Raw genomic sequence first — 24,708 nt, 5'->3', positions numbered from 1 at the left:
ACAAGTATGACATTAGGTACCAAATTCTTTTGGATTGTCATGATAGGCCTACTGCAAGGAACCTAAGAATTTAAAAGACATATGAAATTTTGAAGATGGCTACCTCCTCTACAAAGGTAGAGTATCTGACAAGAATATAATGACATTAGGAACCAAATTCTTTTAGAGTGTCATGATAGGCCTAATGCAAGACACCTAGGAATTCAAAAGACATATGCACTTTCACAAAGATAATTGTGGCATACCATAGGTTGGTGACAAAGGAATTGACAATTGGAAAGAATATAGTATTAAAGATGGCTACTTCCTCTACAAAGTTAGAGTATGTGGCAAGGATCCTAAGGACTTGAGGCACCAAATTCTTTTGGGGTGTCATGATAGACCTAGTGCTAGAAACCTAGTAATTTAAAACACATATAATGCACTTCTGAAAAGAAAATTATTTTGGCTTCAAATGTATCAGAACATCCAAGAACATGTATTAAAGGACTAGGTCAATAAAGCTAATCTCTTAGACCTACATCCTTTGGAGATCCCATCTAGAAAGCCGTAAAATGTATCCATGGACTTTATTGTTAGAATACTTAGAACACAGAGGAAGAACAAATTTATGTGGGCTATTTGCATAGATTGGTTGACCAATCTAGCTTAATTTATTCTAACCAATGAATAGGTTAATGCTTTTGAATTAAAGCTTTTTTCTAATGTATATTTCTAGATTATATGGGCTACTAGCCAATATTGTTAGTGACCAAGATAGAGAACTAAATAGTCTTTTTTGGGGGTTTGTTTATGATACTGGAAAGCTATGTTGAATATGAGCATTACAGATTATCCATAAAGTGATGGTAAACCAAAAGAGTCACTCAAGTAATTAAGGATATGCTTCAACCATATATAAGTAAAAGGAAAACTAATTAAGAATACTATTTTCCCATATTTGAATTTCCATATAATAATATCAAACAATCAAGAATTGGTTAAATTAGTCTACTCATGATGATGTATGGATTTCAACTAGAGCCTCAACTGCAATGGGGTTCAAAAAAGTTCCAAAAACATTAAAGATGGATGTCTAACATTATCTCCTAGGTATTGTGGGCCATTCCTAATACTTACAAGAAGTGGATAACTTACTTACAAATTAACCTTACCATAAGGATGTACAATACATCCAATATTTCATATAAGTAGATTCAAAAGGAAATTTGGAGATGATGATACTCCCATTGGAAAATAACTCCATGAATATTCCATGGATGACTAGTCGGTTCCACCGAATATTCCTTGAATATTCGGTATAGAGATGATATAGAGAATATTCCCTGAATACTCCATGGACGACTAGTCGGTTCCACCGACTAGGTTGACTGGTCGGCTCCACCGACTACTTTGATCCAACTACCGCCCCCATAGCTATAAAGAGGCGACCTTCCCAGTCCATTGTACCAAATTAGATCTTCCAACAAAGATCTTCCAGCTAGTAGCTCTTCACCTAGTATCTGTCTAGATCGCCATCTAAGCTCCACTGTGGGAGTGCATGGGTGGATGGAACCATCATTTGTACTACATCAGTATTGAAGGAAATTTTTGTTCGTCTCCTATTTGCTGTGTGTACTCTCTATTCTTTGTTTAGTTTTTGTTCTGCTGTGCCGCGTGTAATTTAACATTAGGCAGACTCAATTGGTGATGGAAGAATTACAAGAGTGTAGTAAACAGGTCCGTAAGCATTTTTGTTCTGGCTTATTACATCCGACACTTGCTTCCTTAGTAGAGTGTTTAAAAGGCATAGATTGTTTGATGTCATTGACAATGTCATTTCACAAAGTCTGACTTGTCTCCTTAGGAGCATGTGCTTTGTTAACAACAAAATGAGACGCTTAGAACGAAGGTAAGCCAACATCATTTCATGGGATCAAATCCGTTGCCCTCCTGTAATGATCTATCTGACAATATTGATATATCAATCCATATGGATGGGTAGTATATATTCCTTAGCTTTGAACGTACTTCGTGATCATACACTCATTAAACCACCTTGAAAGTTGGCTTGTGCAAAATATTATCTCTAAAATAATTTATTTCATGTCATCTTGGATTGACTAAGAGGGACTTTAAGACAAGGCAACCACTATTGTATTCCTTTCTTGGAATTGATTTTGTATTGTTGGCATTTCTAATCCATAGTAACTACATTTCCAAATTGTGAGGACAAACTAAAGATGTCAAGTAATTCGCGGGTGGTAGCAAGCTAAGGGTGTCCACTTCCGGACCACTTTCGGGTGAGTGTGACACCCGCCCGAGTGAAAATACAAAGGTTTTGCTTTGGTCTCCAATACCTCGATCGAGGTATTAGCTCCAATGAAAATCACACACGAGGACAACCGAGCCAAGCCAATACCTCGATCGAGGTACTGGGCTTTTTCACCGGACCGAGCCTCTACCTCGTCGATCGAGGCTTGCTGGCAAGCCACCTATACATGCCACATCTACCTCGTTCGAGGTATCGTGGCAATCCAGCTCAACCTCGATCGAGGTCAGGTGGCATGTCCAGCATACCTCGATCGAGGTATGTGCCATCCGACAGGGCAGCCGACAGGGCAGATGACATACCTCGATCGAGGTATGCTGGACACATGACTTGGCATCCCGCTTCTGCCGACATACCACGATCGAGGTATCGTGGCATGTCAAAACCTCCATCGATGTGGATGTACCGAGATGTATGGGCATGTCACAATACCTCGATCGAGGTATCGTGGCATGCTAATACCTCGATCGAGGTAGATGTACCGAGATGTATGGGCATGTGACAATACCTCGATCGAGGTATCGTGGCATGCTGATACCTCGATCGAGGTAGATGTGCCGAGATGTATGGGCATGTCACGATACCTCGATCGAGGTGTCGTGGCATACATGCATAATCCCTCGATCGAGGTAGCTAAACCCTAATTTTTCTTATAAAAGGAGAGCGACCCCCCTCATTCCGCATACCTCGGCGATCGAGCTCCTCCTCATCCACCGATTTCGGATTTGCGGGACTTCGACGGAATTGCGAGAGCGACGGAGAGCCACCTACGGACATCGACGGAAATGGACGGAGCCCGAGCGGGAGAGTCCAGGTAGGGTTTTTTTTATGTAGCATTTTCTTTTTGGTAAAATTTGATTAAATTTTAGTTTATAAGAAAAATTATAAAAAAGTTCTAAATTTCAAATGCATTTTAATGTTTTTCTGAAATTTATGAGTTACGACATTTTTTATTTAAAATGTGAAAATAATTTTTTTTAAAAAAAATAAAGCTATTTTTAGTAAATAAAAAAACGTTCATATTAATAATTAAAAAATATTTATAAATTTGAAATGCATTTGTAAATTTTTTTAAAATTTTTGAATTACGACATTTATAATTTAAAATGTGAAAATTTTAAATTTAAAAAACGTTTAATGAGGCATTTTTTATTCAAAATGTGAAAATGTTCTATATTTCTGTTTTTTTTATGTAGCATTTTCTTTTTGGTAGAATTTAATTAAATTTTAGGTTATAAGAAAAATTATAGAAAATTTCTAAATTTCAAATGCATTTTAATGTTTTTTTGAAATTTATGAATTACGACATTTTTTATTTAAAATGTGAAAATGAAAATTTTTTTTCAAAAAAAAGCTATTTTTAGTAAATAAAAAAACGTTCATATTAATAATTATAAAATATTTATAAATTTGAAATGCATTTGTAAATTTTTTTTAAATTTTTGAATTATGACATTTATAATTTAAAATGTGAAAATTTTAAATTTAAAAAACGTTTAATGAGGCATTTTTTATTCAAAATGTGAAAATGTTCTATATTTCTGTTTTTTTAATGTAGCATTTTCTTTTTGGTAGAATTTAATTAAATTTTAGGTTATAAGAAAATTTATAAAAAATTTCTAAATTTCAAATGCATTTTAATGTTTTTTTGAAATTTATGAATTACGACATTTTTTATTTAAAATGTGAAAATGAAATTTTTTTTTTAAAATAGAGCTATTTTTAGTAAATAAAAAAACGTTCATATTAATAATTATAAAATATTTATAAATTTGAAATGCATTTGTAAATTTTTTATAAATTTTTGAATTACGACATTTATAATTTAAAATGTGAAAATTTTTAATTTAAAAAACGTTTAATGAGGCATTTTTTATTCAAAATGTGAAAATGTTCTATATTTCTGTTTTTTTAATGTAGCATTTTCTTTTTGGTAGAATTTAATTAAATTTTAGTTTATAAGAAAAATTATAAAAAATTTCTAAATTTCAAATGCATTTTAATGTTTTTTTGAAATTTATGAATTACGACATTTTTTATTTAAAATGTGAAAATGATTTTTTTTTTAAAAAAAAGGACTATTTTTATTAAATAAAAAAACGTTCATAGGAATAATTATAAAGTATTTATAAATTTGAAATGCATTTGTAAATTTTTTTTTTTAATTTTTGAATTACGACATTTATAATTTAAAATGTGAAAATTTTAAATTTAAAAAACGTTTAATGAGGCATTTTTTATTCAAAATGTGAAAATGTAAAAATTAGGTTTTTAAAAATCATCTTTGGAAAAAAAGAGATTAAAGTTATTTTTTTAAATTAGAGCTATTTTTATTGAAATAAAAAACGTTTAAATCTTAGTTTATAGGAATAATTATAAAATATTTTTAAAATTGAAATGCATTTGAAAGTTTTTTTAAATGATTTTTGGAATTACGTAATTATTTATTTAAAATGAGAAAATGTAAATATTTTGTTTTTAAAATCATCTTTAAAAAAAAAGAGATTAAAGTTTAAATTAGTGCTATTTTTATTAATATAAAGAAACGTTTAAATTTTAGTTTATAGGAATAATTATAAAATATTTCTAAATCTGAAATGCATTTTAAAGTTTTTTGAATTATTTTTGGAATTATTTTTAGTCTTCAAAACCATCTTTTAAAAAATCATCGTTTATGTGGAATATTATAGATTATATAGTTGGTTAAGAGTTGTTTCATAATTTAGGTAGAGTAAGTAGGCTGTATAAAACACCACATGGGCATTATCCCTAAAACACCACACCACATGGGCAAAGACCCCAACACTAGAGTGGTTAGATGCATAAGCATATGGCTAATTGGATCTTGTAAATGCACCAGCGCATCGAAAACACATACATAATTTATGATTGTCGAAAGGTCTCCTCTCTCCCCAAGCATGGGAACCAAGTGATGATCTATAGGAATGGCCACTAGTTGAGGTGGCCTCGACATGGCATTGCCCCACAAAAAGGAGCACTGCCATTGGTACACCTCAAATACCTCACTAATCCCTTGAAATTAGGAAACACTAATTGGGGGCCCTTTGGAGACCCCAATTCTCCCCTACTATATATCTTATTGGTTCTAATGCTGCTAAAATCTTAGTAAAATTGGAGGCATGATTAGACAAGAAAGTGCATTTGATCTGGGAGATCTTCTACATAGCATCGGTAGCTTGAATAAAATTTTCATGCATGAGTGTGCTAAAAATGGTGCAACCTTCTTCAAGGCTCATAAAAAGCAAGAGCATATATGGAAGAATTTGAACAAACAACAAGGGATGCTAGAAGCAAAGCTAGGTGACTATGAGACTATTTCTTTGGATGCAAAGATTATTGATGCATTGAAGGAGGGCTTACAACATGCTCATGTACTATGTGAGTCTTTGGGTTTGAAGCCTAGCAAGGTTGAAGACTTGGAATGGTGGTTTCAACCTTGGCTAGATAAAGGGTCTACGTGGTCTAAGGTAGATGCTGAAATGGGGGAAGATGATGAGAATGATGACTTTGTGAAGCCATGTAACAAGGAAGACTCTATGGAAGAGAATAGTAATGAAAGTGAGGAGGTTATTGCACTAAGTGAGATTATACATGAAATTGATGATAGTTTGGATGAAACAAGTAACGCCTTCCCTAAGAGGAGTATTAGTCCCATTTTAGAGGTGGATGGAACATTGGTGAGCCAACTCAATGGATGCCCAACCTTGTCAAAGGATAGACTCACAAGAGTTAAACAAGGTGTTTACTTCAACCATGAAACAAAAGCATGATCATCAAATGGAAATTTGTTTGGCATAGGTTGTGATTGTGCTGTTTATTTTCATAAGGATGTAAAAGGAGAAACAAGTCAACACACCAAAAGAAATGGAAAAGCTACAAGCTCAAAGAAGATGGGTGCAACCCGTAGTATATGGTAATTGGAAAGAGTTCAAAAGATGAGGAAGAAAGTAGAAGGGAGATATGTGGATTATAAGCGTGGTTTTAATTTAACAGATATGCCCCAACGTTTGGAAATTCAGCTTGGCTAGTATCAAAGGGTGAAAGGAGCACAAATGTTCAGATATGATTTGACTGACTTAAACATGGTGGACATCTAGACGATTATTCCATTAGTAAACTTGACATATACTACAAGAATGGATAAGTACTAGCTAGATGAGAATGGCTACAAAGTTTATAATGACTTCTTTCAAACTGCTAAGTATGTTTACCATTCATTCTCATGCATGTGGAAAATTTCAAGAAATGTCTTATGATGTGTTAGATCATTCTTGGCTAATTGTGGTTTCAGATAATGATACTTCACATGTACCGCATAAGGAGATGTGTTGAATCTTGAGGCAATTTTCTACATTTTTTGTAAGTTGAATACATTTAGATTGACTTGAAATTTTCCTAGCTTTTCCTTCTTATATAAAGCATTTCAAATTCTTGTTGATGAAAACACAGAGTATGGAGGGGTAGATTTGGAGCAAATTTGGGGAGAAGCAACTAATTTTAAGGCCCGAGACTTGGCTATATTCTTTGCACTATAAATAGGACATTGTACCCCTCTACATGTTAATTCTACTAATGACATTTTGCAGGGTTCCATCAAGAAGGACGAGAATTTTGCAGTAGCCTTTAGTCTAGCTACATTAACCAGAAATATTGCCACATCTCAAGTAGGTTTTGTATTCACTCTTGATTATAATTTTGAGTCGTGAAATATTTTGGATTGTTGATACAATTGTACTTTTGATCCAATTCCATCTTCTCTTGTGGTACTTTTCGTGAGGTTTTTGCTACCTATTGCTTAAGCTTGTAACCCTGGTTGTCTACTAGGGTTTGACTAACATCCCAACTCTAGTACTAAGCGACTCATTTTTTATTTATTTGTGGTGTCAAATCAAGAGGGAAAACATGGGCTATTCAAAACTTTAAAATAGAGTAGAAATGGAGTAAAGAGTGGTCTCTAGGCTAAAATATATTCATATGCATGAATAACTAGAATCTAAGGTCAACAAAGAATTATAGTATTTCTTTCTTTTACAACTTTTCCTTTTATATCATCTTCATGTATAGTATATTTTGGAAGTTAAGGTCTTTGAAAATTTATCTAACAATGAAGTGATTGCATAAACACCCCCCCCCCCCCTTAACCCATGCTTGACCCTTCTCCCATATGCACCTCCCCCAAACAAACCTACAAGTCATTTAAGAGGCGGTGGACCCTTTTGGGTGAATTTTTTCCCCCTCTCAGCTTGTTATAGGCCTACCCCCTCCTCTTCTCTGATCCAGCTCCATTCTCTCTCCATTTTTCAAATGTGGGAATGCATTTGGCATCTTCTGTACCCCCTCTAGCGTTGGTCCACTGTGTTTGCACCTCCTATAGCAACTGCTCATTCTCTCTCCACTCCTAGCTACAACACCTCCTACAGTAGTAGTTACTCATCCCCCTTTGTTGTTTCTTCCTCCATTCCTGGCTACAGTACCTCCTGTAGTGGCTGCTCAGCCCCCTCTACTCTTTCTCCCTCCATTCCTAGCTACAACACCTCCTAGAGCAGCTGCTCATCCCCCTCTACTCTTTCTCCCTCCATTCCTAGCTACAACACCTCTTGGAGCTTCTCTCAAGCTTCAGTTGCACCCTCTATACCTTATCCCTCTCTCTCCCTCTATCGAAGTTGCTCTCTCCCTCCAAGCTACACTTTCTAGTCCACTATTGATATTGTGACCTCTGTACAAGCATGGTGAGGAGACCATACATGTACTCTGTGTCCCACAGGAGCAAAAATGCACTAGGTGAATGGGTGCCTTGCACCTATAGCTTGAATGATTGGATAGTCATGAGAGGATCTGCCAAGGATTCACATAAGCTTCCCAAGAGCAAAAGAGGTGATCTTTTGCATGAATGGAAGGGTCGCATCATGAAGTTCAAGCTTGGGAAGAAAGGATTGCTTGCAAAGGTCCAACACATCTACATACCTTCCTCGATCAAGCAATCAATCGACAATACCATCGCATTGTAAGTCTGCATTTTGTGTAAGATTTTGAAGTGTAATGAGTCATCTTGAAATTGTATTTTGAAATAGAACCAATGTAATGAGTCCGTTTGAAATTGTATCTTGAAATAGCACTTGTGCATAACAGATGTATTTCCTTTAGACTTTGAGGAGTGGGAACCAGTCGAGTGCTTCTTAGGTAAGTTTACTACCATTCATGAGGATTTAGGAAGGCAAATGCATGCTGGAGAGAAGTCCTCTGCTTTGAAACAGAGAAATATCTATCGGTATAATGCTAAGTACATTACTCCAAGGACGGCATCAGGCTATGGCCATCTTCAATGCATTGTAACACCACAACTTGAAGACATGGATTGCAACATGCTGGACATGTTGAGAGTTGACGGTCAACATCATGTGATCATGTGTGCATAGCACCATCACGTGATCATATGTGCATAGCACTAACCTTATAGAGTGCTATAAAGGAAAGGGTTAGATCCCCTAACCCTAACCCTAAAAGGGTTTGTATATATTCTATTTTTTCAACTAAATCTAGTGTACAGTTAGTCATTTGTGGTGTGCTCTCTAGCTATGCCCTCTCTCTCCACTCTTCTCCTCTCCCCTCTTCATATTTTGTCTTGGCTAAGGAAGGCTTGGCCTCCTTAGCCTGTTGCTCACTCGATGGCACGTATCTCCATTCGGATTGCAGTTCCGAGCCAATGACGGATTGCTGTTCCAAAGTGCAAGCTTTGATTCTCTTGTGTAGTGGCAAACCAAGAGCCATAGCCTCCAGCACAGCTACGACTCCTGAGGACCTCCAACACGGGCAACGACCATCTCGACGTAAGCTCCAAATGCACAAAAGCTCTCCCGCCAGTGGCTCCTACGCAGCACTCCAGCAAATGGTGTGCAAAGGCTCCATCATGCAACCATCACCAACACTTTCAGCATCCAACATTGCAAGCAAAAGCATCGCTCCCTCCAGCGCATCGCCTCCTGCAAACGGCTTCAAGCAGCTCCCAAGCTTTGGAGAGCTTCTATAGTATAGGATCTAGGCTGTGCGTTCTACCATGCTGAAGCCCCTTGCCATTTCATCAACAGTGAGGCTCTCTCCATACCCGGCTACTCCGTACTACAACGAGAACCGACAAACATCTGTGTCAACATCCACCTCCGTCAATTTCCGTCAATCAGTAACAGAGAAGACGATAGAATCTGAAAGATTCCATTAGAATCTTCCAAAGATTTCGCTGCCTAGCAGTCAGACACATGGCAGATAGGATAGAACTAGGGTCCGGTGAAGATCATCTTGGGTTAACTCGTTGATCCACAGTTGGACATGTGGCACCTTATCTCCAAGTGCCACATCATAGACTTATATGACATCAGCAGCCACTGCATTAGTTTCCTCAATGTTTCTTTGCACCCACTCTATCATGCCACTATCTTTGTATTTGAAAAGGCCATTCTTTTCCACCTTCTAATTCTCACAACCTTCTACCATGGACATTCGCTCCCTCTACATTATCTTCCTCCATTAGAGTTCCTTTAGTTTTGTTACTTCAAGCACTTGATGTGCTTCTCTACCTCTCCTCCATATCCAACTTTTTAGCTTGATTTGTCTTTCTCTCAGATGCCTTAGTTTGCAGCTATGCTTATAATTCCCTTCTGTGTGCTACATCTGCATTAACTTGTGCCTTGAAGCTTATGTTGTCTTCAATTTCACAACACTAGTTTTACTTAGGAGAATTGGTTATCTATAACTTAACAATTCTATTATCTTTGCATAAATTCTAGGTATAGTGCATGTTCAATTACAACTTCCACGTTGTTTAATGGAGAGATTGAATTATAAAATCCCTAAAAACTATACAATTATCAAGATTTTTTGACTCCAACTAGGAATTTTATATACTCAACTAGTTATCATGCTAGAAAATTGGCAACCATGCTGGCATTCAACTTGCTTAATTAGGACATGGGCAATTATAATAATGATGATTGAAATCAACCAACATGCTGGCACTTCGAGTTACTACTAGTTATTGGATCACATGCATGATCTCTAACTATCCATACTACCAGAACCAATTAGTGAGCACCAGTTTTAGTCAAGGCCCTTGTAACCCTTCTAAGTTATGTTATGTTCAACTTCATAGATTTTGTTATGTAATGTAACAAAGCAGTAGTTGGGAAAAATTATGGATCAAAGAGCATCAAAAATAGGAGGATTAAGTGGCGGTCCTCAAATTTCATTTAATATTAAGCAAGATGACTTAACTTCATTGCTTTTTAGCCACCTGGCTTGCAACCACTTAAATAAAAACTGGGCTCATACAGCCACCTAGCTTGCATGACGGCATGACCATATGATTAGCCACTAAATTTTGCAATGTGATTCAAAGGGGATTTGGGGGTTTCCCCTTTTCCCCCTTCAAAATGAAGGGCTATGTTGGAAAAAACTTCTTGTAGTGTTCCTTAATAGGTAGTTAATTGCGCTCGTGATGATTATGGTTTGATCAAAGTAGCCTATTTCTCATTGTAGTAGCTCACTGGACCTGGCTATTTAAGTGCCATGTAGCATCACCGACTTCTCAGTTCTTCACCCTTATCATCTCCACAGCCCTCGTTGACTTCAGATTCCTCTACCCTCATCTCCTAATCAACCCTCCAGCCATACTTCCCACTCCATCCTCATCTTCACCCTTGAGATCCACCAAATCCTATGTCCCCCCTCCAACTTATGTTCTTATTCCTAGTTGTCTCCAAATCAATGGCAGTTCTCTCCCATTGACCATAGAGTGGGTGATATTCTATAAGACCGTAGTTAGTCAAGAAATCTACCTCATTCAATCTACATGAGATCTACGTTTAAGTCCCACATCACTAAAGTTTTTAGGCAATGAATCAACTTGAAGGTCATACTCAAGTAGCTCACTAGTTAAGCAAAGGATTTCTTACTGACTTGACCATTCTTATATCGACATAACACCAACTTTTCATAATCTAATCTTGTTGATATATACAAACGTGTTATGAATTTTGGTTGGGCTTTAGGATTGTGACTTTAGGATTGGCCTTAATTTAACATCCTTAAAAAATGGTTTGTACAGATTTGATTGGTGGGCTCGACCATTGCAAGTGGTTGACATGGGCCACAACATCTACAGTATAATTTTAGCCATTGTAATGTTCACGTATGAGCTAGATGGTGGTTGCAGTAGGTCTTATGAATATGAGCTTATTAATATATATCTAAAATCAATATGAATTTTTATCTTATGAATAGTAGTCTTGTTTGAAAAAACTCGATGTTTATTTTGGGATTGTCCTTAATTTTAAGGGCTTCAAAAAATGTTTTGCATACATAGTTGGCTAGTTATAGCCATTGCAATGGACTTGACCATCATGGTGGTTGACATGGCCATTGCACCTACTACATAATTTTAGCCATCGTGGTGGTCATGTGCAATGCCATGTGTTCTAAATCAACAACCATCATGGTTGTTGCAGTACGTTTTATGAATATTGTTAACATATACAAACCTGTTATGAATTTTCGTTGTACCAATACTAGTGTTATGAATTTTGGTCCTATGAATACTAGTATTATTTACAAAATCCCAATATTTATATGGATACAATCCTAGTTAAAATTTATGATTGCCCTTGATGTCCTCAAGATTGACCTTAATTGAAAGTCTTTACTTGGATGGTTACAACCATCATATTGGTGGGATTGATCGAGGATGATATCCTAGTGGTTGACATCAGCCATAGTGCCTATAGTAGTATAATTTTAGTCAGCAGAGTGGTCACACTAGTGCCATGTGTTTCACATCACCAAGTAGCACATTGATTGATTCAGAGCTAACATGCCCATAATGATGGTCTATCGAGCACAGTGGTTGACATGGACCACCAAGAATCCTATCCATGGCTTCAAAGATGCTTGAATAGTGCCATGTGCAAGCACCAACATGGTGGTCAGAGACTACAATGGCATGTCACTGCACAATACATGTGAAGGCACCAACATCATGGCATGTCTAACAGTCATAATAGACCTTATGATGCTACAGGGGTTGGTACAATAAAGGGGGCTACAATGATGGTGGGCTGGACTTAAAATTTTTTAAACGGAACTCTCCCTTTCATGTCCCAAAAAAAAGAAGACAGCATGTGTGCTATCCCATGTCATGTGACCTTCCTGTTATTTGTAATCCCGCCTACCAGAACACATTGTGAGATGACCCAAAAGTGGTTCTACAATTGGATACACCCAATCGTGCATCGACTCATCACCCTGGGCTATGCAACACTAGATAGAATTGACTTGAGGTAGTGGAAGACTAGGTCACAATCCATTTGACCAAATAATCAAGACCTTTTGAAGTTATTCATTTAAAGATGACATCTGCCACGTTAGTAAGGTATAAGGGCATCTCATTGTGCCACTGATCTTGGCCCAAAAACTGTGCTAATTTTCTGTTATTATTAGCTGATGGTTTAGCTTTGTAGATCCACTCTACTTTTCTTGAATCCATGGCGTCTTGTTCATGTAGCTTAGGAGCTTTTTGGTTTGCACATAACCTCATTTTTCTTCCAAATCTCACTTAGATGCTTGATGTTCGAGAAAAGGTCGGTAATTATAGATGATTTGCTTGGGTTAGAGACTTGGAAAATCACTATTGGCAAGACAATGGATAGGTCGAAATGCTTGATGAGATTGGGCTACTAGAGCACCTGTATCATCCTTAAAAATGTGAGATCTAGCAACAAACTCTTTGAGATTCAACTTCTCTTCTTTCCTTCTTGATGTCTCCATTCATGGTGTTTGTCAATCTTCATCTTCCAAACCACTATTGTGCCAATCAAAGAAAAGCGAGTCTTCATTGGACTCAATTTGTTTTACTCTTCATTGGACTCAATTCGGGTTTACTTCAACTTGCATTAATGCTTGGCTTTATGGTGCACTAGTACTTCAATAGCCCAAATCATGGATTTGACCATTTGTTTGAAAGCCATATTTGCATTCTGTAGGTGCAACAATAAAATTTAGATTTGAGCATAAACAATGAATAAATAAAGGATTTAGAACTCTAGATCTAGTCCATTGACTTGTGTTAAAACTTGGTTATGTATTCATTGATCGCAAAATCCTTTCGGTAGATTCAAAATATCTTTGACAAAATTTAGAGTGTGAGGTTTGCATCCCAGCATCTCACTAGAAATGTGTTGCGCAAGGCATCAAAGTGATGAAATTCATGTTTCCATATTGTTCTACTCAAAACATTGTCATTTTATACAAAAAAAAGACATCCTTTTTTTAGGCTTGATCTTCTTGCACTATAGCTGAAGCATTGGCCTTCCATGCATTTTCATACAAAATGATGTTAGCATTAGAATCCTTTGATAAAAACCCAAAATAATTCAGGTACTTTATCATCTTTGATTGGTTGCTAAGGCTACCCGCATGGGTGATGACAGGGAATGTAACAATCTCATAGCAATAGAACTATATTGCGAAAGAATACATCAATGGGTCCAATAGTGACATAGATGCAATAACAACAAAATGGGAACATAAGGGTACTGAATCCTTGTTGAAATTCCCTTTGAATGAAAATCTACTACTTCTCTCATAGCTTAATTAGAGTGCAATGGAATGTTGTTGATCTTAGTGGTGATAATGCTCATCATTAGAAATCCATTCACATTCTTTTTGCTATTGTGTGGTCACCGAAGTGCTAATGGGAATTTACTTGGATAACAAAGATTACATTTTCATCCAAATGTCAATTCATTCTAAAAACTAAGCCACCATCTTGCAAGAAAGGAGGACAACAACATACAAACTCACAGACAAGACGAGTGAGGTTCTCTCACTGGGATCTAGGCATTGGTTCAACTGAACCCATTCCTAAGGAGAAGATCTTAAAGGAACGCTTTCAAGTTTGAAAGTGTGCAAGGGAAAAAAAAACAAATATGGAGGAGTATATATATGAAATGATTCGTTATTTTGTAGATACATGGAGTAAATATTGATGAGTAAACACATGTGAGGATTAGTTATTATGTAAATGCAAAGTTGAAAATATGTTCTACTGGGCACTCATGTGTATAAAGGATGCATGCCTGTGACATAAAACTTACATTGATTTATTTAAGGTTACACAACATATGTTCTCATAGGTAGAGGCCATCTCAATTCACACTAAAATGTATAGGAGGAGGGTAAAAAATAGACACTTTTCAAATTTCACATTATAGAAGGGTTAATTGAACCAAAAAATTAGTAAGGGTACATAAAATAGAGAAAAAATGCTTAAAGAGAGAAATTTTAGATTCATTTTGAACGCACTATATACACAGGGCTTTTGGAACCCCCAAGTATATATGTTCCAACTATCTCAATCATTTCTACCTACAAGTATCAATGCCTTCCATTGAAGCTGAGCCTCATTAGCATTCAAAATCATAACCCTTCTTCTACTTAGGTTGACTTTCATATCTCAGATCTTGTAAAAGGCTTGCAAGGATATCAATTGTCTTTTTAGTCCTTGATGTTTGATATCAACATTATATCAATTGATTAAAGCAAGCTGGGTATGATGCACTATGCAAAAGTTGACCCTCATCCTCCCACTATGTCTACAGGGGAGGATAGCTCATCTATGTATAGAGCAAATAGGGTGGGGGAGAGGGGTTATCTCGACTTCACTCTAATGGTGCTACTTACCTCCCTTAGATTCTCCCTCTATTTTCTACACTCTACTAATAGGGTGGGGGAGGGGGGCTATTTCTACTTCACTCTAATGGTGCTACTCACCACCCTTAGATTCTCCCTTTATTGTCTACACTCTACTAGTGTATGACTTGATCTCATGGTACAAAATCAAAATCCTTTCAAATATCCACAAAGCAACAATATATACTTTGTTTCCAAAATTATACATCTTCTATAATGTCTTGCAAGGGAAAGATGTGATCCTAGATGGAGTGATCCCATCGAAATGTGTTGCCCTACCACTTGCATGCCTTCTTTCTCAACATCTTTGCTAATGTGTATCTCAAAAACCAATCCTTATACCTTGGCCATCAATAGATTACCATACTAGTCCTATAGCTATCTACCATGATCATACCCTTACTTTGTGATGGCTTTCTTGGTACAAAAAGTAGGAAGGTCTATGCAAAAAGATTCATTAGATACTTGGATCAGAACAAATATTTTCCATTCATGGTTTAGGAGAAATACTTTTGTATTATTTGAAACTCACCCTCTCCCCTCCATTATTACCTACCCTATGTCCTTATACTAATCAAGTTCTCCTCTACTTAATCCCCTTCTTTTCACCTTTACATAGATCCAAGTCATCCTAAGAATTTTTCCCTGTTGCAAAATGAAATGAAAGTGATGCATAAGCCTAGATAATACATGCAAAGAGATTAAGTTATAATTGGAGAAAGTAAGTCTAGGATTATATGCTAGCATTCTTGTGTTCATGATGTATACATCCAAACCTCCATGAGCATAATGCACACTCCCATTAGCTATACTTTTCTTGGAACAACATACAAAAAAAAAAGTGCAGAAAGCATGCAATAATACAAAGGCCCTATATTTGATGTTTCACATGGTGTGAAATTATATAAGACTCCACCCTCTAGAAATATTTTCTGAAGACATTCTTGGAGGATAAATTTCTCATATCATCCTTCTAGATCTTATGAAATCAAATATCTACATTAGTGGATTACCTAATCAATGTTAGTAATTCTAAAAGGATATGAAAAGGCATGTTTGAATTGATTGATTCAGTTGGAATGCCTGAATGCTGGAAGTTATGCCGGCCTATATGATGCATGTTTCAATGCAATACAATCATCTTTTCTTGATTAGCTCTCTCTGGTTTCTCTTTCTTCTACCTTCATTTTGTCTAGTATCTTCCTTGTAGAGTTCATAATCAAACATGGTTCAAAGCCTTACTTGCTGTGCTGAGCGTGACATATGTAACAATCAAGTGATGCTCCATTTTTACGATGGTGGATGAGCGTTCAGTTTAAGAGCGTGGTGCTAGGAATGCCATAATGATTCCTTCCATGTCAGAATTTTTGAGGAAGTGAACCGATTGAATGGCCTTTCCATCGACTCCTTAGAGTCCCTGAAGGAATATCAATGCGTTGATCGATTTGATGGAACCAATCACCACTTGTGGAAGCTGTGCATCACTACAACACTCCAAGAAAAAGGATCATGAAAGACCGTGTTGGGAGACAATGATAAGCCACCAAAAGAAGAGGCAAACAAACTTGCTTTGTGGGATACTCAAGATGCAAAGGCCAGGCAAGAAATCTTCTATCAATTGACAAATACCCAACTCTTAATGTCAACAGCGCTAAATCTTCCAAGGAAGTGTGGGACCTGCTCGCAACCCTTTATGAAACAAAATCATTAGCAAACAAGACTTACCTGAGGCGCCAACTACTCAATCTCAAGATGGACAAAGAGGACTCAATTATTACACACATATCGCAAGTTGGCATCAATTGGAATGACAATTGAGGAGGATGAGGAGTGCATTATGTTTTTGAATTCATTGCTCAATCCTACGATCATCTCAACATCATGCTAAGCGCTACTGAAGAAATGAACTTTAAAGAGCTGACCAATATAATATTGCATGAAGAGATCGGATAGAAGCAGAATAAAGCCCAAGACAGCAGGTATCCAAATGGCCTTATTTATAGGTGGAAGACTACAAGAAGAAAGAAAGCACTAAAGCTACAAGCTCATGGAATGGAGTTGGCCAAGTTGACATGAGCAAGCATGAATGCATCTACTATGGGAAGCTCAGACACTTTGCTCGAAACTGCAGAAAGAAGATGGAAGACCGGAAGACCGAGAGTGCTGAAGCCAATGCAATGATTGTGGAGAAAGAATCAACTTTGAGGTTTTTCTAAAGCTAATTATTCTTTTGAATGATAGATAGAATGTTAGATGGATTGTAAGATGGAAGGTGATGAGGTTTGACTTACAGGAGGGTGTTAGAACATCGTGATTTGTTAGATGTTGTTAAGTCAAACATATACATTGGTGGATTACATAATCAATGTTAGTGATTCTAATAAGGTCTGAAAAGGCATGTTAGAGTCGATTGATTCAATTGTAACTCTCAAACGCTGGAAGTTAACCCAGCCTATATGGTGCATGTTTCAATGTAATACAATCATCTTTTCTTGATCAGATCTTTTTGGTCTCTCTTTCTTCTGCCTTCATTTGGTCTAGTATCTTCCTTGTAGAGTTCATAATCAAACATGGTATTAGAGCCTGACGTACATGACAATCGAGTGATGCTCCAATTTGATGATGGTGGATGAGCATTGCGTCTGAGAGTGTGGTTCTAGGAATGCCATAATGATTCCTTCCACGTCAGAATTATTGAGGAAATCAACCAATTAAATGGCCTCTCCATCGACTGCCTTAGAATCCCTAAAGGAATATCAATTCATTGACCGATTTGATGGAACCAATTACCATCTGTGGAAGCTGCATAATACTACAATGCTCCAAGCAAAAGGCTTATGGAAGACCCTGTCGGGAAACAATGATAAGCCACCAAACATTAGGAAAGATTTGGGGTCTCAAAAGGACCTCATAAGGAATGGGTTAAGAAATGGATTAAGTTAATTGGAATTGAACCCACGATGGTAACCCATGGTCTAAGGTCCCGTAGCATTAACTCAACTAACATGGTTACCTTTATTTTGAATTTGGGAAACCTTGGCCTTTGGATGGAGGTTGATGGTGGATTGATCAAAGGCCTAGGATGCTCAAAATGGTGAGAGACTTAAGGGAGACGCCTTTGGTAGGCTCACAAATAGGAGGGGTAGTAAAGAGGGAGAAAGCACCTTTAGTTGTCGACCATTGAATCTTGAGTAGATCTATGGTGGAGATGGGTTAGACAAATGAAGGGTGGAGATGGAGGCGCATTTTGGAGGGTGGAGATGCATTTATGCAATTGGATGGCTAGGATTGAAGCGCATAATCAATGGCTCAGATTGGAGCACATTTTTGGTGCATTTCTCCCCTTGGATCTCCTTCAAATCAAATGGATGGCCTGGATTGAAGCGCCTTTTTGGTCCATCTCCTCCCTTGGATCTCTTTCAAATCAATGGCCCGGATTGAAGCACCTTTTGCTTTCATGTCCTCCCTTGGATCTTCTACAAATCAATGGCTAAGATTGTGGTTCTTCCTTCTTTCATCTCATCCCTTGGATCCATTACTTGATCAAGGGCTTATATTTGATCCCTCTAATCCTTTGATAGTATCCCTTAGATCTACCCCTTGATCTAATGGCCAAGAGTGCTCTAGCACAAATTTGAATGTGACCCTTGGTTTATAGCACAAATTTGAATGTGACCCTTGGATTAGAGATCAAATCAATGGCTAGGAATGAGGACCATGGGTCTAAACCATAGGTGAGAGGTCTCGCTACACATAAATGCTCAACTTGGCCTATTATACACCTCAACACACCATTGCCCCATAAAAAGGGGCACTCTCATTGGTACATCTCAAATGTCTCTAATTCTTTGAAATTAGGAAACACTAATTGGAGGCCCTTTTGAGACCCCATTTCTCCCCTAATGAGAAGAGGCAGACAAACTTGCTGTGTGGGAACATCAAGATGCAAACGCCAAGCAAAAAATATTCTATCAATGGACAAATACCTATCTCTTGCATGTCAATAGCGCTAAACCTTCCAAGGAAGCACGGGACCTTCTCGCAACCCTTTATGAAACAAAATCATTGGCAAAAAAGACTTAGCTGAGGCACCAACTACTCAATCTCAAGATGGACGAAGAGGATTTTGAATTCATTGCCTAAATCCTATGATCATCTCAACGTCATGCTAAGCCCTATTATTGAAGAAATGAAGTAAAGAGTTGACCAGTATAATATTGCAAGAAGAGATCTGATAGAAGCAAAATAAAGCCAAAGACAAAGGTATTCAAATGGCCTTAGTTACAGGTGGAAGACAATACAAGAAGAAAGAAAGCACTAAAGTTACAAGCTCATGGAATGGAGCTGGCCAGGTTGACATGAGTAAGCATGAATGCTTCTACTGTGGGAAGCTCAGACCCTTTGCTCGAAAGTACAGAAAGAAGATGGAAGAACGGAAGACCGAGAGGGCTGAAGCCAATGCAATGACCGTGGAGAAAGAATCAGCTTTGAAGTTTTTCTAAAGCTAATTATTGTGATGAATGATAGATAGAATGTTAGATGGATAGATTGTAAGATAGAGGGCAATGATATTTGACTTATGGGAGGGTGTTAAAACATTGTGACTCATTAGATGTTAAGTCAAGCATTTACATTAGTGTATTATGGAATTAATGTTAGTGATTCTAATAAGATCTGAAAAGGCATGTTTGAATCGATTGATTTAGTTGTAACGCCTGAACGCTAGAAGTTATGCCCGCCTATATGATGCACGTCTCAATGCAATACAATCATCTTTTCTTCTGGTATCTCTTTATTATGCCTTCATTTCATCTAGTATCTTCCTTTTAGAGTTCATAATCGAACGCTATGATCACTAAGGATGTTATTCATTTGATTACATGGTTGATACTATCAACTAGCAGCCATGTGGCTCGATCAGCCCAGTAGGCAACATATTTGCTGACATAGATTCAACCTGCTAGCCAATCATTAAGATTTGAGCATTATCTACACTCTGGAAAGTGAGGTTAATGAGAGAGAGAGAGAGAGAGAGAGAGAGAGAGAGAGAAAGGGAGAGAGAGAGAGAGAACCTGCAAAGTTACACCCAAGTTGCAGTAAGGTTGTCTCAGCGGCAGTTAAGCTTGAAATAGGAGGTTGCGCCATTACGACCCGTGCCCTTGAGGATGACTTTATACTCGAGGATACCTGAGAATCTGGAAAGTTTACTGCCAACGTAGTATTGCCTTGCATCCTGTCCATCTGGATAAGCTTCCAGATCAAGGTTAAGGAAAGTGATGTTCAGAAAAGCACACCACGCTTCATTAAATCCAATGCAACGACATGAGGTTGGCCTACCTTTGTTCTAAGCGTCTCATTTTGTTGACAAATCAGAACCTCCTGAGAAGACAAGTCAAATGTTGTAAAAACGACAATGCAACCACACAATCATCACCTTTTAGACACTCTAGTAAGGAAGCATGTGACGGTTGTAATCATCCAAAAACATAACTAATTACGGACCTGTCTAATATGCTCTTGTAGTTCTTCCATCAGCAATTGAGTCTGCCCAGCAATTTAACGGAGTTTGAACATGATGACGCCAAATTAAGTCTAGCAACATTCTATAGAAAGTAAAGGATGGTGAAAGAATAATTTGATTTTAGTGCAAATAGAGACAAAGTATGTTAAAAATAGACTACCGACTTTTCTTGCCCTCACTCGGTCTATGCCATATTCTAATTGTTTTTCTAGCTTTTGCAAATCCTTCAGTGACAATCCTGCCAGATTTTCGCCCATCATGTACCTGCAGTATTATCAAAAGGTTAGAAGGGTTGAGGTGCAATCCCGTTGCAATCTTTATAACTTGCACGAAGCGATCACTGGAACAACATTAATATATTAAAGCCACGACAAAAGCATTGCGGCAATCATTACAAATTTAAAACATAGGTCTCACCTTAGTTCCTTTTGCATGAAAGCCAAATTCTCCTTCAATTTGAATGCCTCGTGCTGCAGTATCATCTGAGGTAAGATATGGAACATCAACATCAAAATCCCCATAATTGCTGAATAATTTGTTTTGACATTGAAGCACTAGAGAGAGAATCATCACTAGAGATTATCCTTTCCTTAAGATTCACAAAGCCACAACTTATAGTCACACCTTCTTCAATAAATATAACCACAAAATGATAGATATATATCAACACAACATGCCTTCTGTTGGTTGCTTGATAGATAAGCATATTTGAACACGCATATAGCATTAGCTCTCAAAACACCCCCTTCTTCCTTTTAGCTAATATCACACAAATACTTCGTTTCTGTATACTTATACTACAGTTATAATAATAACATAATAATGGAATTCTGATTTTCAAATTTCATAATATTGCCGAATAAAATTCAGATTTTAAGTATTAAAATTCTAACCCAAACAAATGCAATCATCCTTAATGCAATATGGATCGGTCCCTTGTTTTTGATTGAACTAGCTTTCTTCCCAATGGCTATGATTGAAAAACCTTTTTAATGAAAAGGAATGGCTTAGTGCAAAGAGACAACGTAATGCCAAATAAGATACACAAACATTATTACAACTTGATGGCTATACAAGGAATGATAATGTATTTGAAATATATCCTAGACGAATGATTGAAAAGATTAATTCAAATATCTTGGAAAATGAGAGGCATTTGAAAATTTTATTACATCATTTAAATTTAATGGTAAGGCTTGCCCACTACTTTTCCAAATATATAAATTAGAAAGATGATAGATAGAACAATTCAAACTCTTCTTGTAGGTTGTAAAGTTAATCACAAGTTTAAATAACAATTAGACAAATCAAGGAAATACTAGCACATTTATTGCATCGTTTTTGCTTTTATCTGTTTCTACAATCTCTTTTATTTCTTAAGGAGAGGTTTGGGGGAGGACCATTGGGGCAATATGGACCGTTCAATCCAAAAAAATCGGGAGAGTAAATTTTGTGCGTTGATTTGGTAGTTGAGATTTCTATTAAGGAGAGGTTTCACTTACATGGGAAAGATGATTGGAGAAACTTTATTGTGCGAGACAGAGTTTCAACTTACAATCACCTCCATAGCCTTCCCTTTCTCCAACTCGCTTCTAGATGTGCCTGCTTGCTACTGATCAGTGAAGAGCCCAAGGTTCAGGGGCATCTTGATTTGGACCTGCATTTCTTGTCCAAAATCAACAAGCTCTATAACTCAATATCAACGCGCGCTCGTAATTGATAAGGCAATGTCCTCTTCCTGTGAGCAACGATGAGTTGCTTGAATGTGGACTATTCTGTGTAGTCCTCATCTCTCCTTGCATCTTCCACACATGCTTGCTTGTTTTGGAGGCATTTATTCCAAACTTCCACAAAACAATACATACAATTTTTTGGCATTGGATCATCATTGTGAGCTTCCAAAGACGTTTGTTCTTGTCGATTGTACCTACACAATGACAGAGTTTTGGAACCTTTTGGATCCCTCTCAAGCAACTTTCAAGCGTTTGCTTGATTGATTACAATCGAAGGAGAATCTAAATGGTGTGGATCGATGCTACTTGATAGATTGAAAGCGTGCACTCTAAGATTAGAAGCGTACGAAACACCTTCCAGAAAATTTGTGGTTCGTATACTCCAAACACAAATTTTCGGGCTTGGTCATAGGGGCTAGGCCGGGCGGATCATATAGGTCGGCCATTAAACAAGAAGCAAACCAAGAGAATCGCATACCCCATCGAGTCAAGGCTATGTGGTGTGGGATCGGTGCTAAATTTGCTTGAGCATATGGTGCAAGTGCCTCTCGAATATTGTTTCTCTTGGGACGTGCTTAATTTGAAAAACAGAGTACGAGTATGTTTCATTGAATGAATTGTGGTGCATCGCGGAGCTTAGAAGATATGCTATAAATTTACAATATGCAATGCATTCAATCTATCCGAGATCAAGAGTTGCTTGAATGATTAGTAGCAGAATCAATTTTGTTTTCATTTCTGGAGCTTGCACACCAATTCTCCCCCTCAAGCGAGAGAAAGGAGAAATTTCCTGAGTTGGTCTGGGTTTCCATCGTTGTCATCTGCTTCTGAGTCGTTATCAAAGTCGGAATTTCTTGAATTGCGATTCAGCTTTTTCACCCGGATGAAAGGGTACGTCTATCTCGATGCACAGAAAAAGTGAATTCTTTTTCTTGACTTTTGGATCGACCCTTCGTTTTGCATAACTGACGATAACAGGATCATTCGTAGGGTTGTAGAAGTTAGCCTTTAGAATAGAGGCGTTGAATGACCCAAATTTACCATCAAACAGGCGTACAGTTTGCTGCAGGTCGATGCTTGCATTTGTCTTTAGAATAGAGGCGTTGAATGACCCAAATTTACCATCAAACAGGCGTACAGTTTGCTGCAGGTCGATGCTTGCATTTGTTTTGGCTTTTGCGCCATTTTGATGCTCTTTCTCTTTCGAATCTTTGATTTGCCCTTCAATTCGGGACTTTTGTGCGTCTGCGCGGGTCTGTGTTTCCGCGTTGGACAGATTTGTGTCCATTTCGTCTCCTACTTGTGGCTGGAGGTCACCTTTGGTCGGCAGATTTGTGTGCTCTACCTTTCGATATTGCCCATCGGTGGGGCTCTTGTGCCCTTCGTTGAGAGTCTTTTCTTGGATGCAATTTGCATTGTTTCTAGGCTTTTGCGCCGTGTGCAGGTCTAAGTTAACTGCACATTGATTTTGCCCATTGATTGTGGGCTTTCGCAGGACTTTGTTCAACGAGATAATGCTTACGTTGCAATAGATAATACTTGCCATGGCAATGAGGGTCCAAAGTTCAAAAAGCAAAGACAATCTGCTCTCAGAGTAGGTGATTACAAGAATGGATCCAGGTGTAGATGCAGCGAGAATGGCTCCACAGAGGAGAAAGGCGAGGAGGCTGAGTTGCAGACTTTCTTTTATTGTGGTACATTGGGAGTGCCAATGCCTTTTGCATTACGAGAAAGAAAGTTAAACATTCGCTCATGGTTTTTAGCTGTGTATATTGCCTCTTATGTCGTCCCTATTCTTCGCTCTCTGTGGCTTGCCACGGGCTCCCCACTAGTCTCTATTATTGAGAGGTTTCAGTTTTGCCAGTTACGATAAAATCTCGTGTCATCGGATTAGATCGACCAAATATGTATGCATTTTGTACGCACGCTATCTCGTTCCCCACATTCATATCCAAACTTCCCAATCTCCTCAGCCCCAATCGTGTAATTCGTACACCCTGCACCATTTCTTGACTCCTTGCAAACTAGCTAGCTCTATGCATCTCCTTTCTATGTTTGAATCACGAACGTCCATACTATTCAAGCATCTACACACATACAAAGCAAACAACCGGTTTGGCTCTCCTCGGCTTTCTATATGATTTCTTGGATTCCTCGAAAGCCTCCAATATAGAACCTCGGTCATGTGGTCATCTTTTGTAGAAAAATAGAAACTGTGTGCTCACAAGATGTTGTCAGAGACACTTGAGATACAAAACAAATGCGTGCTTCCTTTTCTCAATCTGTAGGATACATAGCGACAGTTCGTCGCTTCAGTATGTCGTTTCAAATCACGACGTTTGAATGTTTTAATTTCTTAATAACTAAAATGACCAGGTGTTATATTT

General features: G+C 37.6%; 1 protein-coding gene across 1 annotated transcript in view; it reads right to left on the bottom strand.

Moving 5' to 3' along the window:
* The window catches only part of LOC147887081 (MADS-box transcription factor 6-like), a 193,723-nt gene that overhangs the window by 156,351 nt on the left and 12,664 nt on the right, over positions 1-24,708 (bottom strand). The window contains exons 2-4 of the mRNA XM_087394219.1: positions 21,006-21,070; positions 20,753-20,852; positions 20,570-20,611 (exon numbers count right to left, since the gene is read on the bottom strand). Coding sequence (XP_087250345.1) covers positions 20,570-20,611; positions 20,753-20,852; positions 21,006-21,070 — 207 coding nt within the window. The remainder of the gene's footprint in view (positions 1-20,569; positions 20,612-20,752; positions 20,853-21,005; positions 21,071-24,708) is intronic.

Source organism: Dipteris shenzhenensis, chromosome 23 (genome assembly GCF_047967505.1).
Source record: "Dipteris shenzhenensis isolate YYH24624 ecotype China chromosome 23, Dip_SZ_1.0, whole genome shotgun sequence".
NCBI classification, from domain to species: domain Eukaryota; kingdom Viridiplantae; phylum Streptophyta; class Polypodiopsida; order Gleicheniales; family Dipteridaceae; genus Dipteris; species Dipteris shenzhenensis.
The sequence above is the reverse complement of the archived record's forward strand: the minus strand, read 5'-3'. Positions and strand labels throughout refer to the sequence as shown.